This window comes from Pocillopora verrucosa, chromosome 9 (assembly GCF_036669915.1).
Source record: "Pocillopora verrucosa isolate sample1 chromosome 9, ASM3666991v2, whole genome shotgun sequence".
NCBI lineage: Eukaryota > Metazoa > Cnidaria > Anthozoa > Scleractinia > Pocilloporidae > Pocillopora > Pocillopora verrucosa.
In genome coordinates, this window is record NC_089320.1 from 14,428,777 (window position 1) to 14,446,632 (window position 17,856).

At 37.7% G+C, this 17,856-nt stretch overlaps 2 protein-coding genes across 3 annotated transcripts; both read right to left on the bottom strand.

Moving 5' to 3' along the window:
* Positions 1-1,479: 1,479 nt before the first annotated feature.
* On the bottom strand, positions 1,480-9,340 carry LOC131792908 (uncharacterized). Its single transcript, XM_066171935.1, has 7 exons — positions 9,116-9,340; positions 6,261-6,443; positions 5,838-5,943; positions 5,325-5,431; positions 4,061-4,166; positions 2,945-3,029; positions 1,480-2,267 (listed from the first exon to the last, which is right to left on the bottom strand). The coding sequence occupies exons 2-7, from the start codon at positions 6,428-6,430 to the stop codon at positions 1,918-1,920; spliced, it is 924 nt and encodes a 307-aa protein (XP_066028032.1). The 5' UTR covers positions 6,431-6,443; positions 9,116-9,340; the 3' UTR covers positions 1,480-1,917.
* Positions 9,341-10,624: 1,284 nt separating this feature from the next.
* LOC131792909 (uncharacterized) lies at positions 10,625-17,844 on the bottom strand. 2 transcript variants are annotated; one of them, XM_059110320.2, is made up of 7 exons: positions 17,771-17,844; positions 15,049-15,237; positions 13,979-14,081; positions 13,510-13,616; positions 12,959-13,058; positions 12,248-12,338; positions 10,625-11,517 (listed from the first exon to the last, which is right to left on the bottom strand). In XM_059110320.2, exons 2-7 carry the CDS (start codon positions 15,216-15,218, stop codon positions 11,228-11,230), a joined length of 861 nt encoding a protein of 286 aa, XP_058966303.2. In that variant the 5' UTR covers positions 15,219-15,237; positions 17,771-17,844; the 3' UTR covers positions 10,625-11,227. The 2 variants fall into 2 exon arrangements, with proteins under 2 accessions (XP_058966303.2, XP_066028070.1); XM_066171973.1 differs by lacking the exon at positions 17,771-17,844 and adding an exon at positions 17,154-17,255.
* Positions 17,845-17,856: the final 12 nt, after the last annotated feature.

A 17,856-nucleotide genomic window follows, 5' to 3' on the forward strand; every position in this document is an offset into this window, starting at 1 on the left:
AAAACGAAAAAAATAAATTCTTATATTATCATATCTTTTTCACCCCACCACTATTCTTTGCAACAAAGGTCGCCGTTTCGTTTGTTTATTACTCGCCGAAAACTATCAAATGCTCTCAAAAGCCTAAAATCGAAAAAAGTTTACAGGAATCGACCAATCGAGCGAGCAAGCGACTGCCATTCTCACATCATATCTACAACTCGCTCTTGCGCATGCGCGCAATTCACGAGTTAAATGACAAATGACAAGTGTTGTAATAGGAATTAACTATATAGTTCGGGCGCCCTGAGCTTTCGCTTTTGGATTAATTATGAAAATATAAAAAGGCGATTCCTCATACACACACGCTGGTATCCCTTGCTTGTCTTTTTAAAATTGCGTCAATCAAATTGAATTTTTTTTCGATCATTGTAATTACTAAACCAGAGTGTGTTACATCTGCCTTTGATCGTTGCCCGTCAGGAACACAGGAAACTTCAGTTACCTTCAAGTACGGTGTAGCTTAGAAAGCAAGCTATATATCTATTCGCCAAACTTTTGACATCCGTTTGACCGTTCGGTCAGACTTGTTGGCCAGTCAGAAAATGCGATGATTGTCAAAGCTTTCTCGTCTGCTCTAAATGATCTGTCAGGGCTCATATATTTTATTTCTACCAGACTAGTCCCCAGTCATTTCTCATTAGTCTTTGGAAGAGTGAGAGAGTTGGTGACCAGTGATAACTGCAACACAGAGGTACCTTGAGCCATTAAAGCTAATCAATCGCTACTTAGATCATACAGCAGCTGAAGTTCGTCATCCAAGAAGTCGCACTATTGCGCCACTGAAAAGCAACTGCATAGAGTATATTGAGAGTGATTAAGAGCCAAAATATTTTCTCCAAAAACATCTTTACCCTCGTTACCAGTCAGTACGTTTCCAAAGTTGGAAAATGTTTTTAAATTTACCACTGACCATAAAATCGATAGCCATTTTCTTACAAGCAATTAAATGACGAAGGACAAAGCCACTTGCAATTTCAAAAGCTATCGTTTTTTCTTATCTCGTGGATAGTCATCCATCTGGGTTGGAAAGTATTTTTCAATAATTTGAACCTTGTTCATCCAGTTTCTTTGTAAATGCACAAAACATTGATCAGAATCAGTTTCTTAGCAACTGCGCACCTAGCCCTCGCCTAAACCAACAATAGTCAACTTAAGTGATAAAGGTTGGGGTTAATTTTGGGTCAGGGGAGGGGTAGGTGCGAATTTGCTTAGGTACCAAAATTGATCCAAATATCCAAATATAAGTACCCTGTTAGCTTAAGAAGGACAGTGGACTTCACCAACGCGACACAGACGTATATGCATGGTTTTGCTTTAATGCGAGGATATCAGTAACATAGGAGTGATTTTTGATAAGCAAGCAAGCTGCTATTAAAGACACCATTTAGGGGGTTATTCTAGAAAGGATTGTTGCTATCAGAATTATCCGCCAACGACTATGCAAAAATATTATTTATTTGTTTCTCTTTGAGAGATCCTAGAAATACACTTTGTCATTTGAAAGAGTTTTTAAGTAAAATACGTACAAGTTTTGAACTGACGTTTCATCCAAAATTTGTTTCCCCTTACAGAGACTAAGAAGTAATTTGCGTTCTTACCGTCACAATTATTTTGACTTTCACGCAAAAAAATATTTTTCTCATCTTACATTTGTTTATCACTGAACAAATAAATTAGTCTTGCATTTTCTTGTGGTTGGAAGCGATTCTAAAAGTTTCACTCTAAATTGGAGCTACGTTTTTAATACCCTTTTCAAACAGTTGAATCGCATTATCCAGTTTTATGGCCATAAAATTATTTCATCCAGCTCGCAAGGAACCAAATGATCTCCCATGGTCTAAACAGCGATCTGCTAAGCACGCCAACGTGACTTCTTCAACAGACATATGACCTTTCACTACTTTTAGAATTCTCTTTAGAAGACACTTTGATATCATTACAAGACGATGAGTTCGTTGACGAGGGTTTAGTTAAACTTGACGACCCACTTCCCGATGTGGGTTCACTTGCACTGGAGAGGGGGTTGCTAGTGCTACCATAATCAGATGGATCAGTTTCATCCAAGAGAGGGTCTACAAAATTATTGTCGATAGGAGAAGGTGGATTGTCGTTGGGAGGCTGTGGCTTGACACATCGCCAGATAATAAAAATAATGAAAGGAACAGCAAATAAACAGATGCTACCAGCGACACCAGCGACCACAAGAACCACTATGTCTTCGTCGTCTTAAACACAGAGAGATACTGTAATTTATTTCATAACATACAGAGCAGAATTACTAAATGAAGAGTGGATGGGTCAGAGAACTTTTTTTCCATTAATATTGGTAATTGCCCGGGTAAAATTACTCGGGCTCTAACACCGCTTAGGTCGTTTTTGACCTTCTTAATGAAATAAAAGTTTCCCCTTTATATCATAATTAAAACTAAGGATTCAAATCATTTGTATTTTTTGAAACTTTTCTTGGCCCTATGCAATTGTTTTTACGTATAGACCTCTTTTTTTGTCGTTTTTCGACTTCAGCATGTGTCATTAGCAGTTCCACATGGATGACTTCCAAAGGACATTGAAAACTATCAAAATAGATAGCACTATCAATAAAAATATAGATATATCGATAACATTGATTGAGTGTTTACACGATGTTCATTTGCTTCGGTGCAACTGAAAGAAAAAACCCTATTTTATATTTAGCGTTTCTGGTGCCACTTCTGGCAAAGATTTAAGCTAGATTTATTTTGAGCATATCATTTCTCCCCTTTCCTTAGGAATAATTTCAAAGCTTTCTCAATCTTTAACATTGAGTATCGAACTCGCAGAGAATGATATTGTCCAATTTTCTTTGCACATTTCAAAAATCTCGTGAAATGCTGCGACATAATGGTTAAATGATTTCACTTACCAGGGGTAACTGTAGTTTTGGGTTTCCTTGTAGGGTTGATTAGACACATATTCGGGCAGGCACACTTATGGGAGAGACTTAATTCCTGGAGATAAATGCAGTAATAGACAGTTTATTACTCTCTTCGTATTCCTTGTAATTTTATGGAGTAGGTGTGAATGACCAGTGGTGAAGCCTCTCTACGCAGGTAAAACTACGACTAAAAACGTGGACAAAACTTGGACACACTGCTTACATGTTTAAACAGTAGGGTAAGTAACTCAAAGTACATCGCTCGACAGAAATGACACCTCGGTTTCTTTGTTTATGTATATATATATATTTTTTTTTTGTTTTGTTTTGTTTGTTTTTTTTCATATCGCTCGTTCTGGATATAAGAATTGTACAGGGGAAAATTGATGAGGATTTCATCACTTACTGATCCCCTTTAAATGTCTTCAAAATTAATACAAACACGTCATTTTATAGCTGGAAAAGGATCTTATCGAGATCTATGAAGGGCGTCCTCTCTTTTCCCAAAAATCTTGAAGTAGTCATCTTTTCGCCGTGATAGTTGTTTGTTTACTTCGGCAGTATGTATGTACGTATGTATGCATGTATGTATGCATGTATGGGTGTATGTATGTATGTATACATATACATATATATATATATATATATATATATATATATATGTATAACTAACTGCAGACAGTACTGTTTCGGCCTTCTGGGCCTCATCAGTGCAGTGCTGATGCTAGGATGGAGGAAAGACTATATAGCCACCTCAAGTGATCTCACATATGTGGGATCATCTAAGCCATGCCAGAGTGCTCAAACTAGAAAAACTAGTGAGCATGCATAATGCTAGCAGCAATGACTCATCCTAGTAGAGTGCTCAATTTGGACATGAAAGCAAAGCTTTGTATGCCAAAGAGCTATATCTAATATATATATATATATATATATATATATATATATATATACATGGCTTTTGGAAAGCACAGCAAAAATATATTTTGTGTGTGTGAAATAGCTAATTTATTTCACGTAAAGCATGAAATTTTTTCCTTAATATTTCTCTTACAAGTAATTTTCACGTCTTTACTACCCTCACAATGACCTTCAGTCACTTACAACATGATCAGCCCTTTGATCCGTCACAACTCTGAAATGGCCTTTGTCATCAGATGAATTGCACACCAGTGATACAGTGGATTTCCAGTTAATACCACTGGACGAACTGAACGAAAAGAAAACATAACATCACAAAAGTATGTAAGCTACGAGTATGCTAACATTGCATTGTAGGGGCCTCTAACTCTGGATCGTAGAAAGCCAAATCGGAGTTTACTGGGTCCAGCTAAGCTTAAAGAGTTGATGACATGAAACCAACTTCTTTTCTTGGCATACTCAACTACAAACCTAACCAAAACGTGTAGTAAAGGCTTGAAGAGCTCTTTTTGAGAAAAAAATTACAAAAAAACTTGGAAGGAAAGGAAAAAAGAAATTCAAATTTGAGGAATGAGCACTACTTTTTCAGCATATATAACCATTAATTTCAATATTACTCGGTAGAAGTATTCTCTTATTATGTTTATGTCGGTTGGGAAAACTCAGAGATAAGAAGTACAACTTTTACTCAAGTTGTGAGTAGAACAGAAATACGAAACAGAACTTTCCCACGAGTTATGAGCAGAGAATTGGCGCGAGTTCGAATAAGAATTTTGAATCACTGTTTTTACTTGTTATTAGGAAAATTCACTTACCATCATAGAATTATCTTACTTAGGCTGGCCTCACGAGAGAATTAAAACAACCCACTCAAAACCAGTTCGCGCATCGTAAAGCAAAACAGAGTGGAGCTCACCACCCATAAACTTACCAGGTAAATTAATGAAATTATCATAATTATATCGAAAAATAGTCCTGAGATAACTTTGAGCAATCCGATTGGTTCTTACTTTGCCGGGATGGAAACGGTGATAAGCAGACAAATCCAAAATAAACAAGTTAGGTCCGACAACCATATAATAAACTACTCGCTTACCTCACTAGCTCGAGTTGCATAAGGGAATATTGGCCCTCTGTCGTTGTTGTACGGACTTTGCTGCCGTCTGTCAGTGCCACGACCTCTGGCCAATATTCCCCAGTAAGGCCTCACGCTCGGTTAGTAAGAAGTTAGTTATCGATGGCTATCATGCCAACGCTATATGACCGTATATAAAATATCTATTCGTGGAAGATACCTAAGGTATGATTACCAAAGTAGCCAATGCATGTTTATCCCAATCGTATACACTCTGAGCAAGAAACTAAAACTCATACTTCCTACAGGAAACTATAAGATTCTTGAAAAAATATACTATTTTCTTTTCGCTGGGTAAATACAAATACTCACTGATGATAATGTATCTTCGGGTGTTTGCCTCCCCCATCGAAAAGCGCCGACCTCTGACTACCAATATTAACGTACGCATCATCATGACCTTCAACCCACTGACAAATCTGAAACAAGTTAATGAGTTGGAATGTTCATCACCCAAAACTATATTTTCGGTTTGACGGAGGTTTTTGCCATAAAACACGATGTAAGAAATAGAAAATAAATAGAAATAAAACCACGCCTTTCTCAAGTTTAAAGTAAATCTTCTAATGATTAAGGATCTTTACAAATGAGTTGCGCATCTACATTTTCAAGGGGACGACAAAAGGAATGGGCATAATTTTTCAGAATTCCAAAGTCCCAATGACATCACTTTCGGTGGCCTCAAGTATTCTTCTGTCAAGAATCATTCAACAAAACGACTTCTCGTCTTCCTATCTACTATAAATAACGGGAGAAATCAATTTTTGTTTCATCTGTCATTCTGACTAAACAATACTTTCTGAGTTTCCCTTAATTATTTCTTACCGCCACACCAGAGTGACATGGGTTTGTTTTCTTACTCGGTCCAATTTTGAAAGGGAAGCATGGATTATAGCTGATACTATAACCCCTGGAGTCTTCTGTGCAAAATCTGTTCAAGAATAAGAGACACATGATTGATAGAATTATTTGATCATGCAAGCATGGGATTGGACATGCATCGTATGTAAACCAAAAATCATTTAGAATCTATCATATATATACGCTCTTGTAATCGAATATACCTCAACTAAAATTGTCACAAGGAATACCTGGTGATAATCCTCGAGTGATATTTACCACGTTTCAAACCTTACATTCAGCTTCATGAACGTGTTCAATTAGAAGTTGATGCAAGGTTAAATAGCGCATTGCAATTGAAAAGAATTTAAAAAAAACGATAGAAATGTATGCATTATGAATGCAAACCTAGGCCTCTCATTGGTGTTTGCCAAACTTGTAAGGTCGTATACTTCATCTTCGTAGCCCTTGTAAATACACGTAGCAGGTTCTGATGTCTTCTCTGCCTCATCTGTTACTTGGCATGCCGATGAAGTCAGTATGGTTATGAAACACACGACTAAGCTCAAGCTATGCATTTCTGAGCTGTCCCTAAGAAGGAAAAGAAAACATTTCTGGCGCGTTCACACATCCTACCAGTGTCTATTCATAGTGCCCTCTCTGATAAGGGAACAAAATACGCTTTTATGGAAAGGTTTTAACGACCAAAAAACTCAAATTTGTTGAAGAAATTGACCGACAAATTGAGGAAACTCAAGGTATCGGAAATTCATGTCAAAAAATTGTATACGAAATTCTAAGATAACTATCAATTGACCTGTATGACTGAAATTGATTATTTCTAAGTCATATTCCAAAAAGTTACTTTCTTAATCAACGTCAATCTTGAAACAACGCTCACTCTCAGAGAAATAATTAACAATGAAGTAAGCTTTAGCTAAGCTGCATCTTCACCCTTCAACTTTCAGAAGCAATCAACACTCATTTTCTCCTGGAGATTCCCATGAATAGCTTATGGAAGCACACAAGCCTATCGAGGCCTGTTTCTTGATACAACACCCCGATTCTCTTGTTAAAAGGGAAAGTGACTCATTGGCTCGTGGAGTGAAACAAAAGCTTCTAATAATGATCGAATATAACTTAATTTGTAAATATGCAGCATTTATAACTAGCAAGGATTTAAGCCTGACCAACAAACAATCATACACTTCTCTTAGCGACAGCTGACTGATATTCAGCTTTCAAAGATGGAGAATGCACTTTATACAGCTTTCTAGCCTATTTAACTTGTACGTAATATTTATAGAAAAGGAGAATATAATTCATTAAGAAACTTCCACATTTCTTGCTAATTCTTATTTGATGCCAAACAATTGGATAGGAAAGTGAAGGGAGCCTAACAAAATGAAACTTTCCCTTTTTTCTATTTACTGATATTTTTCAATATTTTTCCAAAAAGCACTAAGGCTTAACGAGGAAGACTGGGTGATTTCGAAAGGTCCTACACTGGTTGTAATGATTTGTTTCTCTCTGAAAGAGGTCAGAAGGCTTTAAAAGAAACAAAAATGGCACTTCCCTAAGATTCGTAGCATCGACTGAAAAGGATATTATAACAACCCTAATCCCATGGTGCAGCTAGACACACTGAAGAATCATCGATCGATAAGGATTAATGAAAGAAGTGCAACACCTGTTACAGTCACAAAAGGATTATTAGGACTCATTTCAATGAAAACTGAATTTATCTTGAAATTATTATCAAGGGCATTAGCGAAAGAAAGGGGAAGGTAGACTGAGATGACTTTTAAGTAGAGAGATTTTTATACATACCTCTCGATAAAATGTGTGTCACTTGATGCACGTCAGAGATGGAGAAACTTTGATCTCTCATTAGGCAGTGAGAGACATATTTGTATACTTTCACATGTACTGAAGGTTTTGCCTCGGAACCTACGTTCCTACTTTCTGTAACTGGAACTTCGGTCGATTAGCTCATGAACCGTATTATGATAGTAACTACGAATGCTCCAGGATGTTCATTTCCGGGAAAAAAGTGTTCACCTAAGATCCCTTTTGAAATCTGCTAATAAATAAGTACATGGACCTAAAATTGGCCGATCTGTAACAAATCTCGCGTAAAAATTTATTCCAAGACTCCATCTCCAGTGAAAGTTAATAAGACTCTAGAATTATGACCAACAATTTTACTTTAGTGTACTATTAGATGCTCAACGAAAACATAGAAAGCGCATTACTTCGAACTTCGTATTCACACCTCATACAGCAGTTGATCATAAATCATGCAAACTAGGAATTCAGTCTCGATGATTTAGCCGAACGACTCAAAAGTCTTTAGAATTCAATATCCTTTGTTTCAAGTCATAAAATCAATACTGAATGATTACGAGCCAACAGGTCACAGTACACCAGTTAATACACAATATATGGATATTCCGGGAACATCTTTATCTCATTTCTAACTTGAATATATGAGATGAACATGGGATGTAAATGTACATCTAATTTGTAGCCCTCGGTAGTATATAATTATAGTATCAAGGCCAATAGGGCTTTGAAATCAGTGAAACATATCAACATTTAACAAATCCAATTGTCACTGGTCGGGTACATAAATATTTCACTAGCGTGCCCTCGCGCTGTAACGATTCCTTTACGACTGTTCCTCCAAAGAAAGACTAATTCAGCGGAGGAAGTATATAAATAGAGCCGCTTCAATCACTCTGAATGAGAGAATGAGCCGTTTATTTTAACGAAACAATGTAGTCTGTAGAGTTGAATCAGCCATTATGAATTGTGAAAGCAAATTCAATGAGGTCTTGGTATGTCTTAACTTATAATAACAAACTTTAACTTACGTGTGAGCAAGTAACTTATCAATTTCAGAGGTAAATTAATCGGGATTGCACAATTGTTTCAGAAAAGAAATACCATTGGAAGCTATGGGTTATATAAACACAGCGCAAAATGATTATTATGATCGTAAATCAGTTCTGAGAGTGAAAGCGGAAGCTAGCTGTCGGTGAAACACGACCATCACATTCCGATCGTAGACGTCGATTGTATTAAGCTGTGTCGTTGTTTGGCAATATGTTTGGAAATTATAAGGAAAACTATTAGTGTAAAAATTGATAATGTACGCTTATTCGCGCGGCTCTTTGACAAACTACGTCTTAAACTTACTACGTTTGTTCAATTCGCTAAGTTCAATATTTGTGCGAGAAATTTGCAGCAATATTGCGTACCTTTAGTGGCCGAGGACTTGTACTCGGTGCTGACGAATAACGAAGTTGATTGAGACGTATATGACGCTTTCATTCCCAGATCTATTAGTAAATAATTAGTTTCAAAGTTCACTGGTTGCTTACTCGCCTCAGTCTTCGGGTCCGATCTCTCGGGAAGTTAATTGAGACGTACATGAAGCTTTCATTCCCAGATCTACTAGTAAATAATTAGTTTCAAAGTTCACTAGTTGCCTACTCGTCTCAGTCTTCGGGTCCGATCTCTCGGGAACCAGCCATTACAAGGATCGTCCCATATCAGGTACTCTTCCGTTGGAGTGACATACTGGGTCACGTAAGCCTTCATTTCTTACTAAGTTTGCGATTAATTCTTGTCATCCTGTTTTGAAAGATCATTTCAATACTTTTACACTGGAAATCGTTGTATCAGTTATGATGGCCTTTTCTTCACAGCCACACTGTCTTTATCTTCGTTTAACTTAACCCTTCTACTCTGTAGAGGGAGGTCAAAATGCGGAGCAACAAAATGGCCGCACTGAACGATCGATCCAAACTATTTTTTTTTCGTTTCTAAGGCTTGACTTTTAAATAAACAAATTTTTAAGTGCAACTCGCAAAATATCGGTGCGTATTATATCGTAAAACATCGGGAAAAAAAGAAAGAGCATGAGGGCCCTCTTTGGTGTCTGTGTTACTTTGAAATTGTCCCTAACGTTTAATTAGCCTCTGTTTATTTATTTGAAAACTTTGTTATCGGTTATGAATAAACCATAGACTCAATTTAACACGTAAATATGTTTGTATATTTGGCCCCCCACATTGTGGAAGCTGCTCCGAGAAGCAAACATATATTCATAGAATAAAACTCAATAAATTATGAGATCGAGGAACAGATAAATTCCAGGAACAAGTAATCATATGCCCGTTTAATGACCCTGAGGGGGAGGGGGTTTGCAAGCTTGTTTCTTTTACAACGGTGGAGTTTATTTTAAATAGACCGAGAAGTTGCAAAGTGGTCAACAGTAAACAGATAATTATCAGCCTAGTTCGATGGCCTCGAGGAGGATTTTGGAGGCATATGGGTCTTACAATTGTAAAGCTGGTTTCTAACTACACCCAAAAGTTAAAAAGTGGTAAATAGCGAGCAGATTAAAAAAGTGCCATAAGGAGCCTACAATGCTTATGTCCTTTAGATACCGTATCTCTTGCAGTGGAGGAGAAACTTGACTTGTTCAAAATATTGGCTGAGCAGTCTTTTGACTTTCGATTTACTCTACTATGACTTTATCACTGTCAGTTTTCTCCTGCAACAACAGCAAAACGCTTTCCCACTTTGAAATGAATATGAGATAAAGACTGGAATTGGGGTATATTACTAAGTTTTTCCAATTTCTATTAGAGCATATACAGTGTACACTGTGCGTCGTTTGTCACGTTTCGAGCAATCGCAGGCAAGGGATAGTATTTGATAGATGATGGGCTACATAAATTATTTAAACGCCATCGGTAAACCTTATTTTCAGCTTTATTCAGTCCACTAGTAAGATACAAAGAACAACTTCTTTTACGGGCTGATATGTAGATCGAGGTCGCAAAATTCTCGAGTTGGTACAACATGTACCTGCTAACTAAAGGAAAAGGGATGATCCCTTTAAGAAATTACACTGTTCCTTAATCTTAGTTCTTCATTGATCGTTGATAGATTATTTGTACACACCAGCGTGGGAAAAGAGGACTATTTTAGGTTGAAAATCGTTTTTTACAAATTTAACCATACAGTTATTTGTCGTCAATTACGCGTGCATTAGACCAATGTCACACTACACTGGTTGTGGCAAATGTCATGTCAACAGAAAAGCTGAGCAATCAGTAAAATCACCGTATGTTGGAAATCTACACTAAAATTTAAGAATTGAACATGCAGCCATAAATCCTTCTTTTAGAAACAATCCGTATAAAGATACTTTTTGATCCTAATATTATAATATCTGGACCATGCTTCAAGGCTGCGAAAAGTTTTGATAATACACCAGTGGATACCCTCAGCACCGATTCTCTGCACAAGATTTGTTTTTACCGTCAGGAGGATCCTCCTGTGACTCTGTAATTTCATTCTCAAACTGAGTAATCTAAGAATGTTCCGGAAGGTGAGTTCCTCCCCAAACGTTCGCTCCCCAAACGTTCGCTCCCCAAACGTTCGCTCCCCAAACGTTCGCTGTCTTCATTGATGCTGGAAAATCGATTTATGGTGGCTGGTTCAGGCAAAATGGGTTGATCTTCCCCTCTATTCTGAGGATTCGGTCTATTCATCCTCCTTACAATCAGAAGGATTACCATGACGATACACGCAACGAAAACAAGGCTACCAAGACTACCTGCAACGACGCTGACCACGTTGTTATCATCTGCGCAGGTAAAAGGGAAAAGTTTTCAGAAAAAATTAGATTGAAATCACTCTCTCGGCAGGATATAACGTTAGTTGGACTGAAAACTCTTATCCATTTCAAGTTCTGAACGCTAAAAAGATTGGTTTCCTGGCGCTTCGTGGGCTCGTTTTCAGTAGTATTGAAGAAGTAGATATTATGAGCACCTAACGCTAGCAACGTCAACGCTTGGTATACTTCAGAAAATACACCACCAAGCTCAATACATCTACGTAAACTGAGTAAACATCTTCCTTAATGATCAATTTCATACGCTGTTTGTGAAGGGTCTGTCCACGAGAGAACCGGACAGGCGTGACAGATACCATCTCACCGATTTCTTTCAAAATTCACAGTTTATGAGGGTCAATAAGTTATTCAAGAATCCAGAGAAGTTCGGGCTCGCGGCTAATCCCTGGGGTATTAGAGCCCCCACATCAAATCCCTGAGGTAAATTGCACCGTGACTCCGTAGCACAGCGATTCCGAACCTCTCTGGATTCTTGAATAACTTATTGACTCTCATAAACTGTGAAAGTTTGAAAGAAATCGGTGAGATGGCATGTGTCACGCCTGCCATCACATACATTTGGACTCAGATAATTAAGTGAGTGAATGCATTTACATCACATGGCATGCTGAGGAAGCTAAAAATTACAATGTTAACCAATCTGGTCATGTAAGTCTAATAACGATTTAAACTTTGAACTTACTTGGATTACTTGGACCTGGCTGCTTAGAAGGTGTGATGTGTTTATAAAGACACAGATTGGGACAGGCACATTTGTGTGTTAGTGAGAACACCTAAAACGGCAAAGGTAAACTTAATAGTTTTCTAGCAGACAGAGAGAGAGTTGGAGCTGCTAACAAAGAGTATTAAGTATGACTAGTCGTTGCAAAGACATAATCTGTGTTAAAAAGTCTCTCTTCCAACTATACCAGTCTTTGGTGTTCAAGTTATCAGGATATGAAAATCCTCAAGGGCCATACCAAAGTCACGCATTGTTCTATTTTTGACCACTACAAATCCCAATGCAATTAAATGTTTCACCTCCAAATAATGTTCAAGAATAGAAATTATCCTCACAATTGGGCTGAAATTAAAGAAATTATACAAAAAGAGTCAAACTGTGACCAGATTTCTTTACGGGAGAAAAGAGCCCTCTTAATTTTGCCTTGCTCTTAAAATTGGCTTCGCAGCTCAGTTGGTTACAGTTCCCAACTAGTATCTAGGATGATATCAGTCATGCTTCTTTCCTGTAATTTCTTTAACTTCAGGTCGCCTTCGAGGATCGTGTCTTCAGTTAGTTGACCATCACAAAGGTTAAAGGTTATAATCTAGAAAAATATTTCAGCTCAGATGAAGAAAACAATTTTCGTGAGTATATCATAGGTCGAAACCAACTGCTTGTTACATCACTTACAAATAGCTGTGGATAGTCAACAGACAAAGCTTTAAAGCTTGGACGTTCCTCGGTTTTATCGCATATTAGTAGTACATGTGAGGTCTTAGTGTAGATATCCCTAAAGCACAAAGATAAGCGGTCTTAAGAATATGACAATTTCTAAGATTTTAAATGGTTCACAAAGCATGAAAACCTAGCGAACTAAAAATACCATACGAAGAGTATAGAATACATTTTTACTGAGTGTGGTAAAAGCCAATCAGAACAAAGGGTTGTATCACAAGGAATCATGGGAAACTCAAAGTAAACACATCTAAACTTCCCGGAGCGCGGAAAAACGCAAGTGACCAAGTCGCGATCGCACATAGTTTGAAGTTGATTGGCTATAGGGGCGCGAGTTCTCTGGACCAATCACATAGAAAAAAGAAGCAAACTAAAGCAATTCCGAATTGAATTTAAAGTTGCATTCGAGTGACCTACACTAGTTTTCGTGAACCATGGAGTTGCATTCATAAAGATATAATTTTTTACAGTTAATACCTATAGAATGTGGTTCTTCGTCAACATACCCAGTATATTCCAGCATCGGTGTTTTAGTGTCCTTATCAAAGAGACATTTTTCTGTGCTCTGATGTCCTATATTGTGGTACATTTGCTCTTCCACCCACCTGCAAATCTAAAAAGAGAACTCGTCTATTAAACAGCCTAGCGTGAGTTAAAGCTGTAAACTTATATAGAATGTCTCTCTCAATCAATATTTTAATTGCATGGGTGACCCCAAAACTTTTTTGAACTTTTCCTGTGCCTGCTAATATTGATTTTCAGTTGAACTCCTACAAAGTTTAACACGGCCACCGAACTAGTTTTTGCGTCACAGGTACCAAAGATTAACATTATGGGCGTTTGCAAGAGGGTGTAGCATGGCTGGGATTATACTTCTAGTATAAGGGAATGACCCCGATTTGTCCAACGACGATCGAGACTTTACGTGATGCCATTATAGAAACCACATGTGTGATCACAGCACAATAGACTTACCGCTACATCCGAATGACATTCATTTCCTCTAAATGGCTTCCCTATCTTGAATGATTCACAGGGGTTAAAGCTGTATTTGTATCCCCTATAGGTTATCGTGAATCTATTTCGGAAGCAACAAAATAGTCTTTAATGTTCGTGCTGTCTCCGGTCTGCACACATCGGCCACATCCGTATTTCATATGCAGTTTCAAAGTTAGTTCTACCTGAGTTTTATAAATTCAAGTCAAAAAGAGAACATGAGAAATGCCCTCTAACAGAGGGGGGCTAACAAATGAAGTTTCGGTCAGATTTAGCCAGCGCCCTAGAGCTGTATTTGTAGATGCATTTTGCCATAATTAAAGAGTTGTTAGTGGTAGTTTCGGCGATTTAATAATCTGATCATCTGCGACAGTGCGTCCATCTTAATAGCAATGGTAAGGAATTCCATCGGAAATTCAGTTACGCCAAATTTCGGATTGAAAACTTGATACCGTTAAAACAAGGAGCCATGAAAGGTTGTGATCGCAGGGCTTCTGATCCTAATCGGTATCGGTGCTACAACTAAATGATAACGTTTTTGTGCTGCTGTTGCTGCTAAGAGTTTCTCAAAGAGAAGGCTTGCCACCTTAGTAGTTGAACAATTATCAGGCAGACAAAAACCGCGATGAAAAAATGCCCGCGAATTTCCCAAAGAAATACGATCCTCGTGTGCTACGATTTAAGCAACAGCGAAAACGAACCTGAAAATCTGTCAAAATTTTTTTTCAACTTTTTATCTGCAATTGGTCATATTGCAGTATAATATTGCTCTTTTCCTTGATACAAGTAAACTCGCCTCATCGGTGGCCAACCTCATCCAAGACAACTCTGGGATATGTATATTTATCAAATAGATTCCATGTTGCCGCGCGTGTTATCAGTATTAGTTTGTAGACAACTTTAAAATTTTGTAAGAGCAAATAACCGGCACACAAGGCGCAGCTGAGTGCGTCATCGATGTTTTTATCATACATTTTGCTCACACTGAGTATTAGACTAGTCCAATTCCCAGATATCATGGTAAAATACTTCTCTGAAATTTAACTCACCTCGCTGTTTCATTTGTATTTCGTAAGGAAGTCAAGTTGTATTTGTTACCAACTGGATCCACGTGAAGACAATCTCGTGATTGAGTTTTGATGCCATTTGCCTCTTGGTATGTGAGCGAACCATACAGGATGGTTGCGCGCATAAAGCACCTCAACCAGCTCATGGCCATGTTCCCATCGGGAGGACTCCTGGAAAAGACATGAATTACTCAGGCTATTTCATCAGGTTTCACATAAAATTTCCATTTTTTGTACCACGAGGGTTATCTTAAGACTGTCCTGAATTTTTTAAATGCTTTGAAAACTAAGTCTATCCCAAATCCCTTCATACAACACTGAAAAGAGACTATTAGCCATTCTAACCATCAAGAATAGCAGTCGGGATAAAAAACGAAATTTTCTTTCGATAAATGAACTTTTAATCGTTTGTCTTACGATGTTAGAATCATGCTAATCAATCGTGCCAATTAACTGCTAATGAGGGGGGACTTTAAGAATGTCACAGAGCCTTGTGGGAAGATCAATTAAATTTTATTGAGAAACTCAAAATCCTCCAACACCCCCGGCGAAAAATAATGACCCGTCCTTGAGGAGAATTCGATTCATTGTTAGACAATTCAATGTTTTGGCTGAATGCACCAAATTGTTTTAACTTTGGAAAACATAAAGTCCACCGATTTTAAATTACCGGTAACAGGAGAAAGCTTGTACATCCAAGAAAGTTCAAGGAATGTTAACTGCTTTTCTAGCAAACCAACCTGAAACCAAATATCGTGATTTTGGCAGGAGTAAAAGCTTTCAGGTTGTACCACAGGCATCCCAAGCACAATTCTCCAAAAAAGGAAAAAGATTAAGTCATGAAAGACTCATAAGACTTATAAGATTTATAAGTCTTATATATGTCGTACGTAGGCCATATAATACTCTGTCTTCTAACAGGCCTAACAACAGTGATGGCAAAGCAAGCCCAAAGCAAGCTATAAACAGCAGAGAACGCCAAAAACTACAACGGACACTCAAGGTGTGAGTAAGTTCAAATAATCTGACGTGTAAAATTTTCATATATCGAAATATTTAGCGTTGTAAATCGACCATGTTTCTTTCCCTATACTATTCCTTATAACGCGTTCAAATTCCCAACGGTTTCTCGCGTAACTCAATCCCGCGTCATATAACGCGTGACGCTTTCATGAGTTAATCCTTTGCTTTTTTTCGAGTCGTGAATTGCAGAATCGTTTAACAGTATGTCAATATTTGCCTTTCTTCAAAGTTCTCACAAAAAAAAAACGTACAGTTGGTGCAGATCGACCTTAATTTCGAAACAAAAGAAAATTTGCTGTTGCAAATGAACGAACCAACAAATAATTTGTATTAAAATATGTTGAATACGATCATGTCACACAATTTCAGTTAAATTCTGCTGCACTTTTCTTTACTTGTAAGAACTGGCCGGGTCGGTAAGATGACAAAGAACTATCGATAAAGGTTGTATCAACACCAAAACTTAAAAAAAAATGGGTTTTTCTTGTCATACGGGTTGCTTTCTGCTCTTAATGCTTTTTGAGGATATAATTAGAAACGTGCATTCTATTTGATTTTCCGAGAAAATCAATCTCGTGTTTAATCACTGATTCATATACAATGCGTAAAGCTTTCGAGCACACTTGGTAACCACTAATTTACAGTTACTAGAACATTTTTTACGATATCTATGAGCCATTTATCATACGAATAGAATTAAACCGATTGTAAGAGATCTGCACTCATGTCTTTAATTCAGTGACAAGGAACTTCTACAGTCGTTCGGCGGCCGGAAGACAACTGTAAAATCGAAACCACGTTTTGTGCGCTTTGGCGTCAGTAAACAACTAGAAACAGCTTATAGTAACATTAATTTATGCTGAATGGTACAGGCGAACATCATTATTGTGACAAGCATCAGGACAGCGAAAATTTACCTTCTTTTTACCATCTCCTTACTGATGCTCCAGTAATATCAAATCCATCATGAGTGTTTACAAATGTCGTAACTACTCATACCATGAGTATCAAAAAATTTCCATGTGTAATTGTTAAATGATGAACTTCGTAATAGACCTCGCTACCGTGGAGTCTCTGTGGCTCACTGGTAGAGCATCGGAGCGCGGAATCCGAAGGTCTGAGGTTCGATTCCTCACGGAGACTCAGAATTTTTTCTTTGTCCCTGCACGCTCGTTACATGACGAAACACATCTTTCTTTATATCTTTACCGAGCTCAAAACTTACCATCTCTCTTATTCCTATCTACAAATTGTTGAATAGTTACCAAATGATAAGCAGACCGCACTCGTTCCAGCAATAGACTTTTAGGCATTTCAACGATTATAGTCAAAGCATTAGATAAAACAGAGAGGCAATGGAATGAAAATGAAAGCGGAAGCACAGCTAACTTTGAAAGCAGGAGATCGGCTAGCTCTGCGTAACTTTTCGTGGAGGCCGAAGTGTTCTGGCTTTATAATATGAGAAGAGTTGTTTGTTGTCGAATGCAGCCTCTTGGCGTCATTGGTTCAATGAAGGAGGACTTCTCCTTGATTATTTTGAACTTTGGTTTACTGTACCGCTACAGCGTTCGTCAAGATCGCCTGATGGTTTAATAGTACTGAACTTGCCTAGAAAGGTTTGTCCTGATGCATTGCTCTGATGTCAAATATCAAAGAAAATCTATAAGTTTAAGCCACTTACCCTGCAGAAAAACCAAGAAACAAATTCTTAATTAATTCTTTTGACTGGTACCCTCTCGCGTGATAAGCGAATAACGCATTGCATTC

What these genes read in the sequence shown, in the direction of transcription:
- LOC131792909 (XM_059110320.2), bottom strand. Translation starts at nt 15,218, where the DNA reads ATGGCCATGAGCTGGTTGAGGTGCTTTATGCGCGCAACCATCCTGTAT. An exon ending in AATACAAATGAAACAGCGAG is followed by an intron (nt 14,082 to 15,048) that starts GTGAGTTAAATT and finishes CTTCCGAAATAG; the next exon opens with ATTCACGATAACCTATAGGG. An exon ending in GCCAGGTCCAAGTAATCCAA is followed by an intron (nt 11,518 to 12,247) that starts GTAAGTTCAAAG and finishes TTACCTGCGCAG; the next exon opens with ATGATAACAACGTGGTCAGC.
- LOC131792908 (XM_066171935.1), bottom strand. Translation starts at nt 6,430, where the DNA reads ATGCATAGCTTGAGCTTAGTCGTGTGTTTCATAACCATACTGACTTCA. An exon ending in CATGTCACTCTGGTGTGGCG is followed by an intron (nt 5,432 to 5,837) that starts GTAAGAAATAAT and finishes AACTTGTTTCAG; the next exon opens with ATTTGTCAGTGGGTTGAAGG. An exon ending in CAAAACTACAGTTACCCCTG is followed by an intron (nt 2,268 to 2,944) that starts GTAAGTGAAATC and finishes TCTGTGTTTAAG; the next exon opens with ACGACGAAGACATAGTGGTT.